The sequence below is a fragment of the Penaeus monodon genome, chromosome 1, assembly GCF_015228065.2.
Source record: "Penaeus monodon isolate SGIC_2016 chromosome 1, NSTDA_Pmon_1, whole genome shotgun sequence".
In the NCBI taxonomy this organism is placed as follows: Eukaryota; Metazoa; Arthropoda; class Malacostraca; order Decapoda; family Penaeidae; genus Penaeus; species Penaeus monodon.
The window spans coordinates 36,526,925-36,549,728 of record NC_051386.1 but is presented as its reverse complement, the minus strand read 5'-3'; the positions used below and the strand labels follow the sequence as shown (position 1 = coordinate 36,549,728).

The 22,804-nt window shown below is 40.9% G+C and overlaps 1 protein-coding gene across 1 annotated transcript in view; it reads right to left on the bottom strand.

Annotated features, from left to right (window-relative positions):
* Positions 1-11,470, bottom strand: part of LOC119572351 — a 12,504-nt gene extending 1,034 nt beyond the window's left edge. The window contains exon 1 of the mRNA XM_037919424.1: positions 10,149-11,470. Coding sequence (XP_037775352.1) covers positions 10,267-10,797 — 531 coding nt within the window. The 5' untranslated portion in view covers positions 10,798-11,470 and the 3' untranslated portion in view covers positions 10,149-10,266. The remainder of the gene's footprint in view (positions 1-10,148) is intronic.
* Between the last annotated feature and the right edge of the window lie 11,334 nt (positions 11,471-22,804).

The window sequence follows — 22,804 nt, the reverse complement described above, 5'->3', positions numbered from 1 at the left end:
GGCAGAATTTTTGGCCCCTGGGAAAGAAAAAAAGGCCCTCGGCACAAACCCCTTTGGCCCCCCAGGAAAAGGGAATAGAACCTGTGCAAAAGACTCCAGCTGTCGAACATCACAGGGGGCCTCTCTGCAGACAGAATGCCCCTGAAGAAAAGGCCGGTCCGTTTTTTGCCCAAGGAAAAGAAACCCTAAACCTTCCAAGGGAAACCTATAAAAACTTTTTCCAAGGTAAACAACCAAAAAAAGGTTCAGGAAAGGCAGCCTAAATGGTGGGGAAAAACCCTTTGCCACAGGTGCTGCCAAACACCTTATGAAAGAATAATCTAAAATCTGGATACCCAAAATCCAAGGAACTGCAGGGAATTCATGCAAAAGGGGAAGAACTGAAACATCTGTACTCATAACCCGTTTGTTATGTCTACAAGAGATTATGACCGGGGAAAATTTACCTTTTCCCCTGAGAGGTTTCCATTTAAACCCCATTAGGGGGAAACCTTTGAAAATGGACCTCAGGGGGAGTACAGTAAACTCAAAAATTTTCCCCTTCCCAGGCCATCCCCCTGCAGACAACACTGCGGTGAAGGCTGTGGAATGGCTTGACACACCTTACACTGTTGCATCCATCTACCTTCCCCACATAATCGAACAAAATATTAAAAAATCTACTTGAGCGGTTCCCATCCTTTTTCTACTCTTGGGAGATTTCAATGGTGGGCATCCCCTCGGGGGAGCATTTTGGGTGAAACCCGGGGAAGGCCTTGGAGTCCTTGTTCTTAAGAGTACATTCTCCAATATAATCATCAAAGGTTTCACCTGATTCAAAATTTAAAATTCACTTGGCGGGGCATGGAAGACTTACAGGGGAAGCGACCATTTTCCAATAATTTTGGGGAGGTGAAGGGGTATTCCAATAAAGGATGCAGGATGGCGATTGAACTGCGGACTGGAATCTTTTTTGTCAACTGCATATTGCAAGGATCTGTGAATATTTTCCCGTGTTTAAGATGCTGTTAATCACTTCAAAACCGAAATTCACCTTGCGCAGAACATCCATTCCCAAAAAATAGCGGCCCTTACCCTTGACCTCCCGTACCCTGGGGTCGTGAATGCCAAAAACTGTCAGAGCAAGAAAACTGCTTTAAGGCAGTTGAAACGACCCCCGCATTGTAACCTTGATCAAATTACAAAAACCCCGACCCAAGGGCCCGGCGTGTGCTAAAGGAGGCTAACGCGTCGTGAAGACTCTGGGACCCCCCTTAGCATGGTATGGGGGCACGGGATAAAATCACTGGAAAGAGCACATCATGTCACAACCTCCTGAAGATAGATGGCATAAATCACGACAAAAAAAAAATGTTGCAAAAAAGCTAGCTAAATCCTGGGGGAGATCCCTTTGGACATTTACACTGCTCGATTCTCCCCTCTTCAGGCTGAAAAGGAACAACATCAGTGTCGTTCTTCAGTGGATTGCAGCAGATTCCCCTTTAAATTGCCATTTTTTTCGAAAGGAGATGGGCTCTGCTTTGCAGCTCTGCCGTAAGACTCCCCCAGGAAGTACATATTCCATACAAAATGATATCTCACTTACCAGAGAGCCCCCAAGTTCCTTTAGACCTATTCATTAGGACTATAGGGAGGGCAAAAGTGCCATCCACATGGAGAGAAACCTATTATCATTCCTGTTCCTAAACCTGGCAAAGATGCTTCCAAACCAGGAAATTACAGACCAATTTCCCTCACCAGCTGCATCTGCAAGCTGATGGAGAAAATGGTAAACTGTTGACATGGCTGCTAGAAAAGAAAAAAGTGTTTGACCCCATATTAATATGGCTTTTGAAAATTGGAAACGACCACAGATGCACTTGTGAGGATGGAAACTACTTTACAGAAATCCTTCGCACAACGATTTCACATGATAGCAGTCTTCGTTAACCTTGAAAAGGTCTACGATAATACTTGGAAGCATGGCATACTCATGAAGCTGTATGACATTGGTTTAAGAGGAGCATTACCTACCTTCATACAAAGCTTCCTTGCTGACAGGAAGTTTAGAGTTTGGGTAGGAAAAATTTTTTCTAACCTGGAAGATCACTGGAAGGGGTCCCAAGGGAGTGTCTTAAGTGGACCCTGTTTCCCCATTGCTATAAATGACTCTTAAAGGTTTTCCCAAAGTGCGTCTATTAACTGTATGTGGAGCTTTCCTGTATTGCTCGGAGGAACCCTTAAAGGATTTGCAAAAACACTGCAGACTGCAAAAATCGGTTGTACAGGGGGAAACATATCGGGGGTTAAAATTTTTCCCCAAAGCAAGACCGGGCTATCATTTCCAAAAAATGGGGGGAAAGTTCATCGTTCCCTCTTTTTGGGCGAAAAACCCACCAATTGCCCAAGAGGTGAAGACTTGGGTCAATTTTTGACTCAACTTACATGAGTGCCTCACTAAAAACAGTTAATATGGGGGTCTTTCCTTTTTATTTTGGGGTGCAAAACCGCAAAACACTTCTATGGCTTTCTGGCGCTTATTGTATAAGCTTGATTAGGGGATGTGAAGCTTTTCATCTGCAACTCCACTGTTTTTCCGGATTTTGGGCCATTCAAAATGAACTCTCAAAAATTGTAGGGGGTTTCGGGGGTTTCCCCTTGGGGAGTCCCGTATGCAGAGAGTGGAAACCACCTCTTTCATTACACCGGGACACATGAACCTGTTTTACTACTCGAGACACATTTAAGCTCAGAAAGGTTCGGGCTGTTAAAATTCCCCAAAATTCCCCCTTTGGACTAATCAGTCGGCGGATTTGGTCGGAATTTGGGAAAGGGGGAAGATCGAAGCAGAAGTCAAGAGGATTTCTTCAGCACATTTTCTAAGTCCCAAAGGATCAATGCAATTTACAATGGTTTCGAAATTTGAAAATGGTGTGGGTTTTTTCAGCAGTGAGAGAAGGAAGCTGCATTGGGAGTCTTTTCTCTAGAAACCCGATCTTTACGCGAATTCATGCCTCCTTGCAGCATTTTAAAAATCTAGAGATCTTAGAACCATTCTGTTTTAATATATTTGACTCTTGTATCCTTGAAAGCAATCAATTTTTAACTCATCACATCCTATGAGGGAGGTTCAAGATTGGGTTCATTTTGTAACATGTAAAAAAAAAACTCTATGTTGGGTGTCAGCACTTTTTGGTATCATGGGAATGAGTGAGCTGATCAAAGGGCCCAAGGCCCCTGCCCTCAGCCCTTTGATGCTCTTTTTCTCTCCCCCACACCGCCCAAACCCGCATAAGAATTGTCTTCGTGATAGATGGAGGAACAATGGAGAACCTCTAGAACAAAATGCGAGAGATTAGAGATGATCTTGGCAGTTGGGTGACCAATCCCCCCTACTAAAAAAGTAAAAAGTTGTTTTAATAAGACTAAAAATCGGTCCACAACTGACTCATGGACTATGGGTTTTAAAAGGTCATGCACTTTGTGGGGATCCAAGAGCCATTAAGGGCCCCGCACATGTATGGAAAGATTGAAACTTCCAGCCAAAGAGTTTTACTTGTTTCCCCCATATACACAAAAAAATGCTTTGGGGGAGATTGTGACATAGAAGGTCTTATTATTTCCCTTTAGGGGGGCAAATATTTTCAATAAAATTTAATTATGCAAAATATGATCAATAACTTTATATACTTAGACATAATATTTATGCTTTGATTTTTAATATATTTATTGATAATTTTGTAAAATTTATTAATAGATTTTTAAAATTTTTTAAATTTTCAAATTTTCATCTAACGGGTGTTCGAACTAATGACCTTAGCCGTTAGGGGCAACAATTTTAAAAATCAACAATCCCCCAAAAAGAAACACTGTGCACACTCAAACAGTTTAAAACGCCTGCGACGAGTGGCCTGGTAGTGCGTTTACAAAAAGTAACGTTTTCGGTCAGAGGGGTGGTTTTCCTGGGGCGCTGCCTTTCGCAGGGTGTCTCCCCCCCTCTCGACAAGGTTGTGGTAGTCAAGCAACTTCCCACCCCCTCCTCTCAAGACCCTCCAAGGTTTGTGGGAAGGTGAAATACTTTACCGTTTTTCCTGCCCGGCTTGCATCCAACATGGAACTTTTACACTGCACTTACAGGGAAACTCAAGACCGACGTGGGGGCCCCCCCAAACAGATGCATTTCATAAGGCCAAAGGGAACTCTTTTCCCCCATCGCCCCCTCTTTTTCCACCTGGAAAGCCAGTTTCTTCCCACGATGCCAGCAACATCACTATTGGGTGCGTCCTCGGCAGGTGGTTAAAAAACTGCCCCCCCTTTGATGTATCAGTGCAACTATGAAGGCCCAAAAGAACTACTAAAACCTGCAAAAAGAGCTCCTCACCCTTTACCAAACTGTTCGTCATTTGGGCCCTTTTCTTGAGGGCAACACAACACCACGATTCAGATGGGTCACTTGCCCTGGTTCAAACTTTCAGAAGACAAGCCAAAGCATGGTTTCCCTACGCCAGCGCCATCATCTCTCTGCCATCACCAAATTCAACTGCAAGATTCCTGATGAACTGTTCCTTGTCCCTTCTCACAGTGTCCGAGCCCTACGCACCAGGGAATGACGCAAGACTTGATTCTCATTTAGCCGAGCCTTGCGACACGCTTTAGTGTCCTCTAATGTCTCCGGGGAGATGAAATTCTGCCTTGCCCTGGGGCGTACGCCAATGGACTCCTGAGCTGCTTTGAGTTTTTACGTGCTTGAAGGCTCCCACAGAGCAACTGGGTCCATCAGGTTGTTGGGTTTCTGTGAATCGGTCAGAGACTGCCATGGTAAAACCCATGGCACACTCCTCGTCCCTTAGTCTGTCCAGGTGAAAAAATCTTAGGGCGGCCACTGGAGGGACGGGGAGTTTTTGAAGTGGACCCGTAGGGTAGCCAAAACCAGCCTATGGTCGGTGCCACAGAACTCGGCACTCCGGTAAAACCCTGAGTTCTGGAGGATCCTCCATCGCGTGCTAACAAATGTGGTCGTTCTCCTTGGCCACTGTACCCATACGCTGTACCGAGTCCAGCGATGCGGGTTGGAGCCCCTGGCACCAGGAGCCAGAGATCCTCATTTTCTGGGACCTAGAAAAGTCCCGGAGAAGGGGGCTATTCTCGCTGCTGGGATCAGCTCCCGAGCCGTGGGGACCGACAGACATCTCGTAGCCCACTCGATCACAGCCGGATACCGCTTAAGTCACTCAGAACAATGCAAAATATTTCGCCGGGGGCAATTGTCTGCCACAGATGCGAGTTTGGCATAGAACGCCTCTTTCACAATCAATTTTAATATACATCGGTAGGAGCAATATACAGCAAAAAGAGACATGAAGCCAAAAGCATGCTTCAGTCTCATGCCATAATATGCTTATCAACCAGTGTCACCTCCCAAATACCAGGGCTGAAGTCGACTGGAGATGGCTATAGCTACACCCTGGGGGTTGTGACCATCGCTGCGGCCCCACCAGTAGTAGGTGTAAACCCCCACACTAATCGTGCTGCTACCAGGTCTTCTCCCCTCTGAGAGGGGAGCCACCTCAACTGCCAGTCGCTTCAATTCCCGCGATAGCAAAGGTAACCGCTCATCCTGCCGCAAGGCCCGGGATGTTCCAAGCGCCTACCCGGAAAGCACGCCTGAGATTAACCCTTAGGTGGTCACACCGGGTGCACGCCACCTCTGCCGCCCCCCGCCACAGAAACCCCAAATAAGGGGGTCGGCAGGCTGTCGGGAACCGCCCATCCGCCTTGGAGTTTTTCCCGAGGGATTTGACCCACAAGCTTCCCATGGGGGGGGTTGGCGCCTGACCAGGGCGCAGGCGGGATTTTATATATATATATTTATATTATATATATATATATAAAATATATATATATATATAATATATATATTATATATACATATATGTATATGTGTGTGTGTGTGCGTCCCTATGTGTTATATATATATATATATATATATATATATATATATATATATATATATATTATATATATATATATATATTATATATATATATATTATTTTATTTCATACGTTGCATGCCTCTTCTCTGGAAAGGAAATCTCGTAAATAATTATAATTCAGTGATTATTGTTATACGGTGTTTCCAGTCATTCGAGTATTTCAATGCCATTTCTGAGAATTAAAATCTGTTTAATTTTGATCTCCGGAAACTTATATATATATATATATATATATAATATATTATATAATATATATATATATTATATATATTTTATACATGTATATTTTAATATATATATATATATATTATATATTATATTATATATATATATATATATATATATTTGTATGTATTATATATTTTTTTACGAAATATGAACAGTTATCTTAAATTTGATTTTTTTATTATTAAGAGAAGTTGTCTTTTTAAAATTTATGTGCTGTTAGTCAGTCGTGTCATCATTATACAGAGATATTCCTGCATTACAACTTATCATTATGCACGGAATCCCTCCCGGGACTAATTTCCTACAAATCACATATGCAGAACGTGCTCTATTTGACGATTGGGCCATTAATACTAATAACTGTAAAAAAATAATTATATTGGTTTCTATTTTCTTATTTTTTTGTTATAACTACCTGCACATTTTTTTACTCAGCATTTTCATCAACTTCGGTTGACACGTTTTCTGTGGTTATAGATATTGTTTCAGCATGATATTTCTTCATTCATTGAGCGAGTTAGTGAAGGTAAAATGAAATACCAGTTTTTTGTCTAATTGGATTATGTAATGACATTTTTCAGGTATGGGGTAAAATTATACTGCGTTTTTTTTACTAATATGACTCTTTTTTCGGTGGTGGTTAACAGATATCTTTTTGAAAATGAACAAGTTTTATGATTTTTACAAACATTTTGATTTAAATAGTATAAAAGATAACAGACAGACTTGCTATCTTTTATCATTAATGCCCACATTGCCTACAAAATACATATTTCTGTGAAAGATTATACAGTCACCAGTCACCGGGTTTTCTAAACAGCAAAGTCATCTGTTACGCCATTGAAATTATACACTCGTAAAATAAAAATTGCAACTATATATTATTTATGAATTGCCACATGTGTGTTGTGTGTTTTTACACAAACCACACACACCCACGCACGATGTGTATAATATAAAAACACACACACACCACACACACACACACACACACACACCACCACACATATATATATATATATATTATATATATTTATATATTATATATATAATATATATATATATATTGTATATTACATCATTTATTTTATATATATATTATAATATATATATATATAATATATATTTTATGTGTGTGTGTGTGTGTGTTGTGTGTGTGTGTGGGGTGTGTGTTTTGTGTGTGGTTGTGGTGTGTTTTTGTGTGCGTGTGTGTGGGGTGGGGTATTTTTATTTTACAAATCGTGCGTGTGTGTGTGTGTGTGTATATATAATTATATATATATTATAATATATTATATATAATATTATATATTGTTATAATTATATATATATTATATTACATTATATAATAATATAATATTTTATTATATTATTAAAATTGTTATTATATATATATATAAAAATTTATAAAATTTTTACATATATATATATTAAAATATATTATATATATATATATAATATTATATATTGTTTTTTTTTTTTGTGTGGATGGTGTACACACACACACAGACACAGACACTACACACACACACACACACACACACACACACACCACACCACACCACACAAACACACACACCACCCCCACAAAAACACCACACCACCACAACACACACACACACCACCGCCCCACACACCGCACACAACACGCACCACACACACATTATTATAATTTATATATAATTTTTATATAATATTTATTTTTATATATTTCATATTATATTATATATATATTATATTATATATATTAATTTTTTATATATATATATATTATATTATTATATTATTTATTTATTTATTATATATATATAATATAATTATTATATATATATAATATATATATATATATATTATATCGAAAACTTGAAAAAAAAGTATTAAGATTTCTTTTAAAAAAAAATCGCCGCCACCCCCGCTGTTTTATTTTGAAAACAGGGAAAAACAGATCTCTTTCCAAGGAATTAATTTTTTTAATAACATTTAAAAACTAATTCCATAAAGAAGGATTGAGAAAACTAGGTAAAAATTTCTCTATTTTTATATTTTTAAATTTTAACAAAAATTTTACAGTAAGTTAAAATTCTGTTAAAAAATTTCAATCTATATTTAAAATTTTGTTAAAAACATCAATCTAATTTAAAATTTTGTTAAAAAACATTAATCTATATTAAAATTCTGTTAAAAACTTCAGTCTATTTAAAAAGGAAAAGTTCTTTAAAAAAACGATAAAAAAAAAACTGACAAGCCCTGCCTACCAGAATAACCACCAACGACACCCTGGCCATGGTTTCTCCGTCTCTCTCTTGAACAGCGTCTCTCAGACCACTGGGGGCGACCCGGGATCAGCCTGCCGGTCGCTCACTCACACACATCATCATCACGTGATCGTACCTCGTACGATGTCTTCTCATCACGTTTTTTTCCACTTGTGCCCAGAAACCCGTGATTTTCCTTTCTTTTTAGCACTTGTGGAAGATTCCAAATCTTCCATATCCCTCCCCCCTCAGTAACAGCCTGTCCCCAGGACTGGATGCTACACAGTCTTCTAGCACACGCAGTAACCCTGCACGGGAGGCAAACAGGTACTACACCTTGCCCACAGGTGACCTGTAGGCTATCGGAAGGCAGGAGGAGCCTTACATCTCCTGTTGTGAGCTATGTAGCTAACACCGATACCGAAAAAACGAGTTTTCTATACTTCTGTGACACTTTGGGGGGAGGATAACAAATTTACAACAATTTTTTTCTGTCACTATACCCACAGCATAGTTCATTTTCTTCTCGAAGAAGTAACATAATCCATCATTCGCCTGAGCGGATGACAACAGGTGGAAAAGAGTCGTCTAGGACCTCATCTCTGCAGCAGTTTTCTGCTTCCTCCTCGTCGAAAAAGCCGGGATATGCAGGTAGTGACCTGTCCACGTCGCAGGAGGGCAGCATCGGCCGGACAGACACTCCATCCCGGGTGAATTGCTTTCCAGTCAATAAGGTCCCTCTTCTCCACAAACAGGTCCCTGGCCTCTGAAACAAGATGGACAGCGGCAGAAATCTGGGTATGGATAAAAGCCGTAGAGTTCAAGATGGGTCTGGGGAAAGCATGGACCAGGAAAGCATCCATTTGGTGGCCTGGTAAAGGGAAAGTCAGATATACCATCAAATTTCCCAAAGAACTTCCAGGCATTAGTTTTACATCTAAAGAAAAGTAATATGTGTAAATTCTCTTCATTTGGAGGAATTATGAGGGATACCCCTTCCTTTATTAACGTATTTAATATGGATAAGAGTACATCAGGGGTAATAAAATTTGGCGAAAGTCTACCTACGTTTGCTTCCCGTAACCCTCCCAAAATTGAATTTTGGTTTTCCTCGACTCCTCGGAGAATAGCCCGGTAGTTCTCCAGGACAGAACTACACAAAAATATCTTCTCTAATAGTTGCAACCGCCGACCCAAGTCAGTAACCACTACATCTATGACACCAATAGCTTCATCCATTCTCTCCAGTGCCCTCGCTATTTCATTTTCCCGAATAATGACAGTGTCTAACAGGCTAGTGGTGACCTCAGCCATTTCAATAGCTCTTTGTGCTAACTTATCAGATTCCATGATTTGGGTGTGCAACATATCTATACGATGATTAGTTACCCTCCCATTATCACTCCTGCAACATTGCTAACCAAATTTAGTCCCTCCCAGAGAGAACGCTTCTGTCGTCCTTGATGAACTGACCTAAAAAAATCTCGAATTGTTGTCATATGATTGTCTATATTCTTTCTCATATTGTCAATTATTGTGAAAATTTGGGTGTCGGCAATCACAATTCTTTCATTTTTTTCTGGCTTACGATTTGTCTCTCCATAGTTTATCTCAGATAATCCAATTTTTTTTTAAACTATCCTCAGTCTTTTTTAACTTTTGTCCAATCTTCAAAAAGGGATCTAAAACTCTCCCTGTTTTATCTTGACAGGAACGATCTGTACTGTCGATGTATAAGTTACCTTAGAATAGGGAACAAAAACCAGTCCAGAACGAGCAAGGGAGTCTTCGGACTCCATCCTGGCTGTGGTCATCCCCACAATCTGAAATTGTATGTATATTTTAATATATAACCCCTGTTTATTATCTTATCTGTTCTCCTTTGTATTCTTCTACTTCCGACTCCGTAAATAATATGCACCATGTTTTCCTTTTTTCTCAAATCCACATATTTCTCTGGAACTTCCAAAGTTTCCAAACTATCGTCATCCTCAAATTCTACAATTTTTTCTTCTGTTGGGTATGCTTTATCTATATTATGGGCCTGGCCCCTTACTAATGACTTTTCTAATTTCAACCTATCTACGTGTTCTTTGCGTTCTTTCCCATCAGCAATCCTCTTAATTTTTAATACAACATCATTGATTTTTTCTATTACCCTATATGGTCCAGAATATAAAGGCTGCACCTTTTTGCTCAACCCCACCTTAGGAGTAGCTTTGAGATATACCCGGTCTCCTTCTATGATTTGGGAAGGCTTGGCATAAGGCCGATCCCTTGGCCTTCTCTGGATATCTTCTTCAATATGTTCTTTGCATCTCTTAAAAATCCTTGAGCCCATGACTCTCGTCTCTTGCAAATAATCTTCCACATTATACCAAGGAGCTGTGTCCTTTGAAAATAAATATATGGAAAATGAGGGTCCCGATGCTTTAGCGTGAAAAAAGGTGTGTCTTTTATCACCCTATGGTAAGCAGTATTGTAAGCTAACTCTGCCATAGGTAACATTCGAGCCCACACTGACGGGTTGTCCCAGACCATCGTACGCAAAATTTTATTTAATGTACCATTAACTCTTTCCACTTGACCATTTGAGCTTGGATGATATGGAGTAATAGTACGTTTATCAATCCCAAATTCTTTTGTTAGCGTTTTGAATAGTTCGTTAACGAACTCCCCTCCCCCATCAGAAATGATTTGACGTGGAGTCCCCTCTTTGTAAATGAATCCATTCATAAATGCCTTCGCGACTTCTAATGAATCCTTAGACTTTAATGGAATTGCAAAAAGGTATTTTGTCAAAGCATCTACTACCGTAAGAATGTAACGAAAGCCTTCAGATTCCGGATACGGACCCACTATATCCATATGGACACGCTCAAAAGGCCTTGACACTTCAGGGTATCTTAAGAGAGGAACAGGGATATGTTTGCCTGGCTTACAGCGCAAACATATGTCGCAGGACGAACAATATTCCTTTACTATTTTCTTCATGTTTGGAAAAAATGCAAATAATTCCAGAACACCCCCATGCCCTGCAACAGGAATCGAATGAGCTAACCTTAAAGCTGTACTCTGATACACTTTTGGTACCACCACTCGAAAGACCTTTCTAAAAGGCTTATCTAAAACATTATATAATATGCCATCTGGTCGTACCTGATAATTCTCGATATTTCCAGGAATCCCTTTAAACTCATCTTTAGTGAGCTCACTCTCACCTCGTAAATAACTTTTAACACGACCCCATAGTGGGTCTTTATCTTGTGCAATTCGTAAACTATCTAGTCCCCATATGTCAATGGCCCTCACATGAACTACTATCACTGCTATCTACCATTTCTGACCTCGGACTATCAAGCCGATTTATCCCTTTATAAGATGCAGTAGCTCGGCGAGTAACAACACCGACAACTAAATCGTCTATCGGTTGATCAGCTGCTCTGATTCGCGACAACGCATCTGCTAAATGATTGTCCTTGCCCGGCAAGTACTTAAACTCTGCTACCGACATACGCCACCTGGCTAGTCTTTCATTTCCATCTCTACTAGAAAAAAGATAACGAAGAGGCCTATGGTCTGTATGAACTATTACAGGAAAACCTTGAATCAGTGTTCTGTTTATCTTTAGCCCATATACTATCGCCAATGCCTCTCTTTCTACAGTAGAATAATTTAACTCGGCACCCTTTAACTGTCGACTGAAGTAAGACAATGGTCTAAGGGTTCCATTATTATCCTCCTGTTGGAGAGCTCCCCCAATGGCTGTTTTACTTGCATCTGTAACTAATACAAATGGACGGGAAAACCTGGGAACTTTAACACTATATCCTCAGACAAGACTGTACGCAACTTGTGAAATGCATCCAATGCTTCCTGTGTCCACGCCAGTTTCGTTTTCCCATCTTTAGTCTTACAGCCTCTGGTTAAGTCAATTAGCGGTCGCGATATATCTGCAAAATTACTTATAAATTTGCGATAGTAGTTAGTCGCACCGAGAAACGCTTGGAGCTCTTTCAAAATTATAGGTTTTGGGTTACCCTCCATTGCTTCAATCTTTTTCTTCTGTGGCCTAATACCTTCTTCACTAGTCACTTGTCCAAGATACTCAACTTCTGACTTAAAAAACGAACATTTAGCAAGTTTGATAGAGAGATTACTCTGTTGAAGACGACCTAGAACTCGTCTAACATTATTACAGTGAGTCTCCCAAAACTACAATGTCGTCCAAATAAACAAACCACATCCCCAATCAGACCAGACAGGACTGATTAATGATCCTCTGGAAAGCAGAAGGTGCATCTTTCAGCCCAAAAGGCAACCTCATAAATTCGTAGTGGCCATCCATAGTGGAAAATGCCGTTTTCTCTCGACTAGGGGGGGTCAAGGGTATCTGATGATATCCTTGCCTGAGGTCTAAACACGAGAAGAAACGACTCCTACCTAGCCTTTGCAGGATAGAATCTATGTTTGGCAAGGGGTATCGGTCATCCTCAATACATTCATTAAGAGCTCTGAAGTCAAGACATAACCGCAACCCCCATCTCTCTTTCGTACTGGCACAGTGGTGCATTGTAAGGAGAACGTGGGGTTGTATAATCCCTTCCCTCAACATAGAATCAAACTGAGTCCTAATCTCGTCTCTGTATTTCAATGGGATGGGATAGGGTTTCTTGTAAACTGGAGGACCCAGAAACCTTTATTTCGTGGAAGTATTCATTTGAAATAGGTAAAGGATCCTCATCTAAACTAAAAACCTTTGGGAAATCCAAAACCATGTCAACCAGCACCCCGTGCTCTTCTGAATCTCGCTCAAATATTTTGTCTACTTCCTCTGATAACCTACAAGTTTTATTTCCATTGTTCTTAACACATGCTACCTGCTGCCCTCTGGCTTCCATTAAGCTTATTTTTAAATCCTTTCGAGGAATAAATAACATATTTGATCCATTTAAATCATTCATACTAATATCCCTGACTAAAACACAAAAAGATCCACACGAATCTGCATCAACTATCAGATCCTCTACTGGAAAAACATCAGTAGCCAAGCTACTATCACTTGTCACCTTCTCATCAATAGCCCAGCTATTATTCAATGTAATCCTCTCATCAATAACCCTGTTATTGTCTATGGTATCCTCATCAATAGCCCCGCTATTTACTAAAGTAATATCCTCATCAATAACCCTGTTATTGTCTATGGCATCCTCATCTATAGCCCCGCTATTTACTAAAGTAATATTCTCATCAATAACCCTGTTATTGTCTATGGCATCCTCATTTTTAAAGTACACATCCGTAGCATAATTTAAATCCACCTCTCCCAGGCGGGAAAACTTCACAGGGGCCCCTGCAGCTTTCCCCGTCTTGGTCCTCCAGCGTCCCTTCAGACCTACGGTTGCCATGGAGGCGACAGATTTCTTATTACTACGTTCAACCCTGACATCCTGACCGTTAATGGACAAGGTAGTAGGGCATGATGTATATACAACCCTATGTGTGTCCGCAAAATCGTTTCCTATGAGCATCTGGCATGGTAAACTCCAGGTATCCACCACCAAGAACACAAATGAAGTCTTTATCTTACCAACATTAAAAGTGAGATCTATCTCCCCTCTGTGATTTAGGAAAGACCCATCCCCCCAATGAACAGATTTCCTAACCTGCTTATAGGGCATACCTAGCTCTTTCAGCACTTCACTATGTACTAAGGAAACTTCTGCACCTGTGTCGAAATAGGGCTGTAATGCACTTATCCTCAAGATAAACATCAAATAACAGCATCCCTTCACTGTCCCCCAGGGAGAGGATCTTAACAACATCTCTACTATCTTGACTATTTCCCCTTGCCCCATCCTGCAAATCAGGGGCAACTTTAGGAAGGACTGGAACCCCCCTTGTATGTACTAGTTTTTGAAGTAGGTTTTTTTCTCTGTACAATTTCTCGCGAAATGGCCAAATTTCCCACAGTTAAACATTTAGTCTCTGCTTCCACCTTTTGGCGTGTCCCTGACACTCCTCTTAACTTTTGATCAAAAAGGAAACATCTATCCATGGTATGACCTGTCTTCTGGCAATATCCACATATCATAGTAGGTCTGCCACGACCCCTTCCCATATGAGCACTAGAGCTTGCTATGCGAGCGGACAAAAACTGACATTTATCAGTTCCGTGGCCCGCCTTTGACTGTAACCACATGTCATAGAATCATCCATTGTCACATTCCTCTTTAAATTTATGTTTGTCCTTTCATCTCCTGTCTTATCTACCGGTTTCTTTCTAACCTCGACCTGTTTGTTTAACATTTCCGGTGTAAGTGTAATATTTCGACTTTCTACCTTTCCACCGTGAACATTCTTTTCTTTTTTAGGGACTCTGCTCCCTTCCTTGGCTATTGCCTCTACTACTCTTTTTTTTAGAGTATCATCCTTTACCGCCTCCCTCCGATAATCAGTAGCTTTATTTTGTTTAGCCCAAACCCTGTACTCTTGGAAAAATGTTCGGCAATCCTTCGTCTTCACAAGCCCTGGACAAGCATCAAAAAATTCCTCTGGAAGTTCCCTGGCAAAGACAATACCTATCATGTTCTCCACAAGAGGAGCAAACTCTCTATCTTGTGTTTTAACTTGTTCGGCCGCGATTCGCAACTTGTTAAAATATGCTTCAAGAGACTCACTCCCCTCCCTCCTGGCACCTAGAAACATATCTAACGCAGTTCTGATGCTGGTCACGGCATCATGAACCACCCTGAGCTCGTCCGCCAATGATTTCCAGTTATAATCGACATCTTTAGCTCTTGCATACCATGCCTCGTACGTTCCTAACGCATCCCCTCTAAGAGGTCGTAGTGCAAGGCGGATCTTTCCATCATCATTCCATACCTCTCATGAGTTAAATCTTCCACTCGCTTTATCCATTCATCAAGATTTGTCATGGCACCCTTTGTCTTAGGACACTTCCCTTCATAAAAGGGAAGGCGGTGTTCTACCTCATTTATAGGATTTCTTTTCCTCTCCTCATTGAACACTACATGCCGGAGATCAAGAGACGGCTGGGTAGTCGATAACTGATTTTTTTCTGCTGCCTTTTGGGCAGTTTCCCCCGCCACCCGGAGGCTCCCTGGGTTTCCCTTACACCTGAATTATGCATTGTTTTTTCTTCCTTTTCCCTGGCTAACCCCACCGTCTTTTCCTCACGCTTTCCTTCTGTGAAGTAACTACGCTCAGTACAGTTAAAAACCCAGCCTTGGACGAAAATAGCAATAGAATAAAGCTTAGGGTCTTGCACGACTTTTTTTAACAAGGCATAAGACAAGTTCAACAAAACTGTCTCTAACTCATCACCACTGGTAACACCGCATGCAGGATCGCGCTCAATCGCCCGCTTAATCACGGAGTCTTTAACTAAATTAAGATCCTTCTCAAGATTAGAGAGAACACTAGATTTAGGTGTCACAGTAGATTTAACTATGAAACACACAAAATCTTCAACAAATTTATTCAGTAAAATACTATACCTTGAGCTATAACATTAATCCTAATATTAATTAAACTATGATAACAAATATATAATGATATGAAAATATAATACACATCGCCCAGCGAAAACAAGAAAATTACGTGGTAAATAAACAGATGGAACCCCCGCTCACAAAGGCAAGGTCGGCGCGTGACAATTTTCCCCTAGAAAATTTCCGCAATCGGCATCCGCCCTAACGCGACTCACAATTGGGGAGGCCCGTGACGTCAGGAGTGGGGTTTATGACGTTTAATGAGACGTCATCAACGACGGGCGAAACAAGGATTGTTATGTCTACGTAGTGGTGAACTATGCTGACCTAGCACCTCTCGCTTCTATCGCCCGCTCTCCTACCCTTACATACCAATAACAAGCATCACCACTTCTCACTTCACTTCACTATTCGAATGAGAAAAAATGGAAGTACTTATAGTTAAAGCAACCCATTAGAACATGGTGCAAACCCAAACGGACAAGTAAAACGCATACTCAAAAATATACAACAGTGAAAGACTCTACTTAGGGAAACAAGTGAATCAAGCACAACAAAACTTAATCATGCTATTGATATGCCTTAAGGAGTAATGCTAGCTCTGTAAGGGAATATATCAAGTTAACATATAAGCTATCAATCAAAAGCAACATAGGAATTATACTAAAGCTAAAAGAACAAGATCAAAAAATCATATATAGGCATATCTCAACTTATATGTCAATATAGTCATATATATAAACATTATGTATAAATATAGTTCATCATTACGTACTCTACTTGTAGGCAACTTAAAACTACTACTAGTGAACTTAAAAGTATTACTATTAATGTTAAAAACACAGAATAGGGAATACAGTGCACATTGGTCACTTTAAGAAACAAAACAAAAAGGTGCTACGCCCGGCGCCACCTGAAACCACAAGAGAAGATTAATGCCTATCCTCCGAGGGTTTCTCGAATTGTACAAGACCCACCCCGTGAGTCAAATTTACACAATTATTCCCAATCAAGTATTCCAATGGTAGTAAATGACAGAGGGCAAGACATGGAAATCACCGCTGCCGCCACTATCGAAATCTAGATAAATAAAAGCATTATTAAGATTTCTCTCTCTCTCTCTCTCTCTCTCTCTCTCTCTTCTCTCTCTCTCTCTCTCTCTCTCTCTCTCTCTCTCTCTCTCTCTCTCTCTAATATATATATATATATATATATATATATATATATATATATATATGTATATAATATATATACACACGTACAGCACACACACACAACACACACACACACCACACAACACACACACACACACACACACACACACCACACACACACACACACACACACACAGGTGTGTATATATATATATATATATATATATATATATATTATATATATAATATATATATATATATATACATACACATAGACATATATATGTAGGATATATATATACATATATATATATACATATATAATATACATATATATATATATATATACATATATATACATATATATATATATATATATATATATATATTTTTTTTTTATGGGTGTGTGTGTGTACTTGTGTATGCGCGTGTGTTGACAGGTTGCAGGTGAACGCAACACGCAACATCTGCGAAAGGTTTCTTACGTGATGGAACACCAAGACAGGAGAATCAACAATCAACGAAATCCGATATACAATCATTTATAATGCTTTCGCCATTCTTCGTCAGTCCACTAACCCTAAAAGCGTGTATGTTAACTGTACGAATTTTCTCATTTTATCTATTACTTAAATCATGGAATTATTAGCACTAATGTAACAAGGTAAACATTTTGCTTAACACTAATTCTGCATATCAAACTCGCAATCATGAGGCAGAACTATAATGCATGTTATTAGGGAAATATATATTTCTGTTCTCTTGATGCACACACACACACACACACACACACACACACACACACACACACACACACACACACACACACACACACACACACACACACACACACACACACACACACACATACACACACACACACACATACAGTTTGCCAGAGTGATGCTGAAGAGACTTCAGTTGCTCGCTGAGGGAGTCTCCCCAGAGTCTCAGTGCAGCATCAGGGGCGACAGATCCACCATTGTCATGGTATTTTCTCTCAGACAGCTGCAGGAAAAGTGTCGAGAGCAACATCAACCGCTCTTCATTGCCTTCATAGTCCTGATCAATGCCTTCGACCTCGTCAGCCGCGATGATCTGTTTAAGATCCTGGCCAAGACTGGATGCCCGCCTACCATCCTCAGTATCATCATGTCATTCCACGAGGACATGAAAGGCCCTGAGGTCTTTGGCGGAGCAACTTCTGCCCCCTTTGGCATCCGCACCGGGGTAAAGCAGGGCTGTGTACTCGCCCCCACATTTTCGGCATCTTTGCCATTCTACTGAAGCAACCTTTGGATCCTCTACTGAAGGAATCTACCTCAGCACCAGATCAGATGAAAAGCTCTTCATCCTCTCCAGACCAAGAGCAATAACCAAAGTGAAGCTGAAATGTTTCCATGACTTCCTCTTTGCTGATGACGCTGCAGTCACAACACACTCAGCAGAAGACCTTCAGCACCTCATTCTTTAGTATAACCTGCAAGGACTTTGGGCTCACCATCATTCTAAAGGTAACTCAAGTGATGGGGCAGGGTGTAGACACCCACCCAAAAATCAAGATTGCTGATTACGAGTTAGAAGTCGTCCATGATTCATATACTTAGGCTCAACCATCTTTAATAGCCTGTCCTTAGACACAGAAATCAAGGCAGCCACCACCATGTTGAACCTCACTAAGAAAGTGTGGTCAAACAACAAGCTGACTGAACACATCAAGGTCCAGGTCTACAGAATCTGTGTGATGAGCACCCTTCTCTCTGGAAGCAAACTCCTGGACTCTGCATTCCCAAGAACGACAGCTATACAGCTTCCGCATGCGCTGCTTACGTCGCATTCTGGGCATCATCTGGCAGGACAAGATGTGGCCGGTGCCCACAGCATGTACACCACCTTCAAGCAGAGACACATGCGATGACTTGGACACACTGTGCACATAAACGATGACCGCATTGCAAGAGACCTTCTGTATGGCGAACTCACAGCAGGAAATCGCCCAACAAGAAGACCACACTTGCGCTACAAAGACTTGTGCAAACGAGACCTGAAAGCCTTACACATCAGTTTGCACACCTAGGAGGCTGTCTCTCTCAAACAGCCCGACCTGCTTCTGCCTTTACCTGCCCATGCTGTGGAAAATACTGCCACGCCCACATTGGACTGGTCAGCCACAGAAAGCGATGTTCATTACCGAACTAGACGTGCAATCCATGGCCTCTCGAGACTGAAGGAGCCTACTGTATATATACACATATGTATATATATATATATATATATATATATATATATATATATATATATATTTATATATATATAAATGCACACACACACACACACACACACACACACACACACACACACACACACACACACACACACACACTCACACTCACACTCACACTCACACTCACACTCACACTCACACACACACACACATATGTAAGCGAGAGACCACCACAAGCCACCAGAATATGAACGACACGAGAGGTTGGGAGCACCGCTGTCTGCCGTGTCTCTCTCCACTATCTTACGAACGTGTTCTTTCATGCGGCGGTTCCCTTCGAAGGCGGATGTTTACTCCCGTGCGAAAAGAGAAAGCCTGGCGGATCTGCATCCGCCCAAAGAGGAAGGCCAGCTGCCGGACAGAGGCGTGAAGTTTACCACCCGGTCTTGCTACGTATTGTTGACATCACTTTACCACGCGCAAGGCTCGTCCTCGAGCCTGAAACACTGCAGAAGTGCATAGGGATACAGGTTCTGTTCGGTATCTTCAGATGGTTCCTGGTGATCCAATGGTCGCTAGGATCGTCGCGTGTCAGGGTAACGGGTGAGGCGGAGGTTTCACACTGAGGTGCAACAGGCAGTAGCGAGGAGGGTTACGTCGTCTTCAGAAGCTGAAATATAAGTGTATCAGACCAGTTAAAGGGCTAAGGAGGAGGGTAATAATACGATTGCCAATCACCTTACTAAGTTGCAAGAAAAATGAGAGCATAATAAGAATTTGTCACAAGAAGGGTAATGTGTCAAGTGAATGGTTAATTACCTTGGATTTGTTAGTATTAGCGAGTTCAGCAAAGTGCTATCATACTGAAGAGAGAAAAAATATTTGTCCATGAATTCCATATCTTTGAGCTAAAGAGGCAAGTACTTATGCTTCGGACACAAGGCAGCTAGGCTTGAACTCAATTCTAACAGTGCGTGTCTCGGGCGCTTCAATCGTATGAGCGTAAGTGTGTGAAATTTCTTGGTGCGGCGGGCGCAGGGTTCCTTCGTTTACGGCCATGAGCCGGGCTTAAAATTATCTTGCGGTGATAATCTATGTAAGCCTATATAAAGTCTCTAGTGCGTTGCCAGCGTTACAGTTATTTGCAAGAGAAGACACTACCGTCAGCTAGTTACAGGTTACATATTCACCATTACCTTAAACTAAAGAAGCATAATTTCCAGGATTACTGAGGACAAGATATCGAACTTCGAGAGGACGTCATGAAAATGCTTTGGGTTCAGTTATAAGTCATAGGGATAGCGCTTATTAAAATCCCTAATCCTAGAGTGAATTCCGTGTCGAGTGGGCAGGTAGGTAGATTAGAGGTTGGTCAGGTAATATAAATCTAGGTGTGAATGAGCGACCGATTAGCACAGCAAGTATGAAGAAATAGTGATATTATAAAGAACATAACTATATACTTGTATACACAGAATATAACAATACGCAAGTAGTAATGAAGCGATTGCTAATAGGAATAACATGTAAGAGGAAGAAATAGATATTTTCATTAATTCGAAAACAATAAACATGTATATAATGAGAACAACCAAACATAACATAATTAATCTCGAAAGTAATAATTTGTTCTGAGAGAAATAATATATACTAAATTGTGCGATCTAGAGGATCAAAATGATCATAATCAATTACGGGATGGTTAGGCAGGGGAATGAAGTGTGAAGTGAGGGTGTGTATCGCTTAGGTTTGATTTGAGTGTGACTTCGTTTGTTTTGTTGAAAAAAAAAAAAACAATAGTTGACAGCGAGAAGTTATGTAGTATAGAGTCGCAGTGTGTTCGTTGAGTGTCATTTACTTGAATTTGAAAGAAGGCAATTTGTATGTAAGGTGTGGGTGGTTATAGGGAGGCCAATAGTTAATCTGGCACTAATAGACATACCACTTTTAATAGTAGCGAGGAAAGTTGTTGGTGCTGGATAGAACTGCGACATCCTGGTTGTGGACGAGTGTTCGCAAAGGGTTGGCGAGGCAGATGAGCCGGATTGGCGAGTGTGGCGGCGTAGAGAGCTAGGATATATCTTCAGCGACTTCGTCAGTAGGGCAGTACAGGCGTGAGTGGTCAGCACGAGGTAGTAAGACAGATATGGTGTGTGTCAGAAGAGGAGTTGCTAGCGGTGGCTGGGCGTTAAGGGAGGCGAGGAGGCACTTCGACAGGAGTAGTTTGTCGGAAGATAGCGTGGTTCGGCAACAGGCGTCGACGAGGAGCGTGGTGCTAGGTGAATGAGCGTCGGCGTTGTGAAGTTCTTGATCACCGCTACCATCATATGTAAGCGAGAGACCACCGCAAGCCACCAGGATATGAGCGAAGCGAGAGGTTGGGAGCACTGGTGTCTCAAGATATTAGCGAGACGAGAGATGGACTTGGGCAAGTCAATGAAAAGGGTCTTAGCTTTATGGTTTATTGCTGAAGATAGATATGAGACCCTCAAAAAGACCCCTGTATCCCCGGGTCGAGGAAGAGGGGGTGGGGCCGGACCCTGTGTGCCTTGGCCTGTCACATATGTAAGCGAGAGACAACCACAAGCCACCAGAATATGAGCTACACAAGAGGTTGGGAGCACCGCTGTCTGCCGTGTCTCTCTCCACTGGTTTTAGTTTAGTTTAGTTTAGTCCTTTATTTACCACCCTGGCTAACTGCACAGGCGTGCGCAAGCTGTGGTACATTTGATGCATGGTTATAACATATAATGGTATTACATTTCAATTTTAGGCTATAACATTATTATGATAAGTACTATATCAATTACAGAAAGGAACAATTAGAGTCGTTTATCTACTCATCTGCCACGCCGGCGTACAGCTTGGGCGTGGAAAGGCATTGCTACATTTGATATGCAGTCATGTGATGCTACATTCCAAATTTTGGATATAATATAAGTATATCTTCTAAGACAACAGAGGATATGAAATAGTTACATAGTTTTCCATACCTCAAGCTAGGTGGCCTGAAAGGCTGTAACACATGGCACTCTGAGATATAATGTACAAGCGTTCGCTTATATTCTTCATTACACAGTTTACACTTAGTTTCTTCGACATTACAAACTGTACTGAGCTGCCAATACAATCTATATCCAAGCCTGATTCTTGCGGTTACAATACCACACTGTCTTGTTCTTGTTTTATATAAACCATAGGTGAATGAATCTTGCCTAAACCGGTCATAATGCTTTATGCTACAGCTTTCAGGGCGTTGAGAATTAATTAACTCAGTCAAGTCCTCTTTAAAGGAAGCTTTAATATTGTATAATATCCTGGAAATAGGTACCCCAAGATCTATATCCACACTTTGCTTGTCACATGCTGACTTTGCCAGGCGATCAGCATGATCATGCCTGGGGATTCCAACATGCGATGGAATCCACACAAAACGTACATCATGGCCTCGTTCTT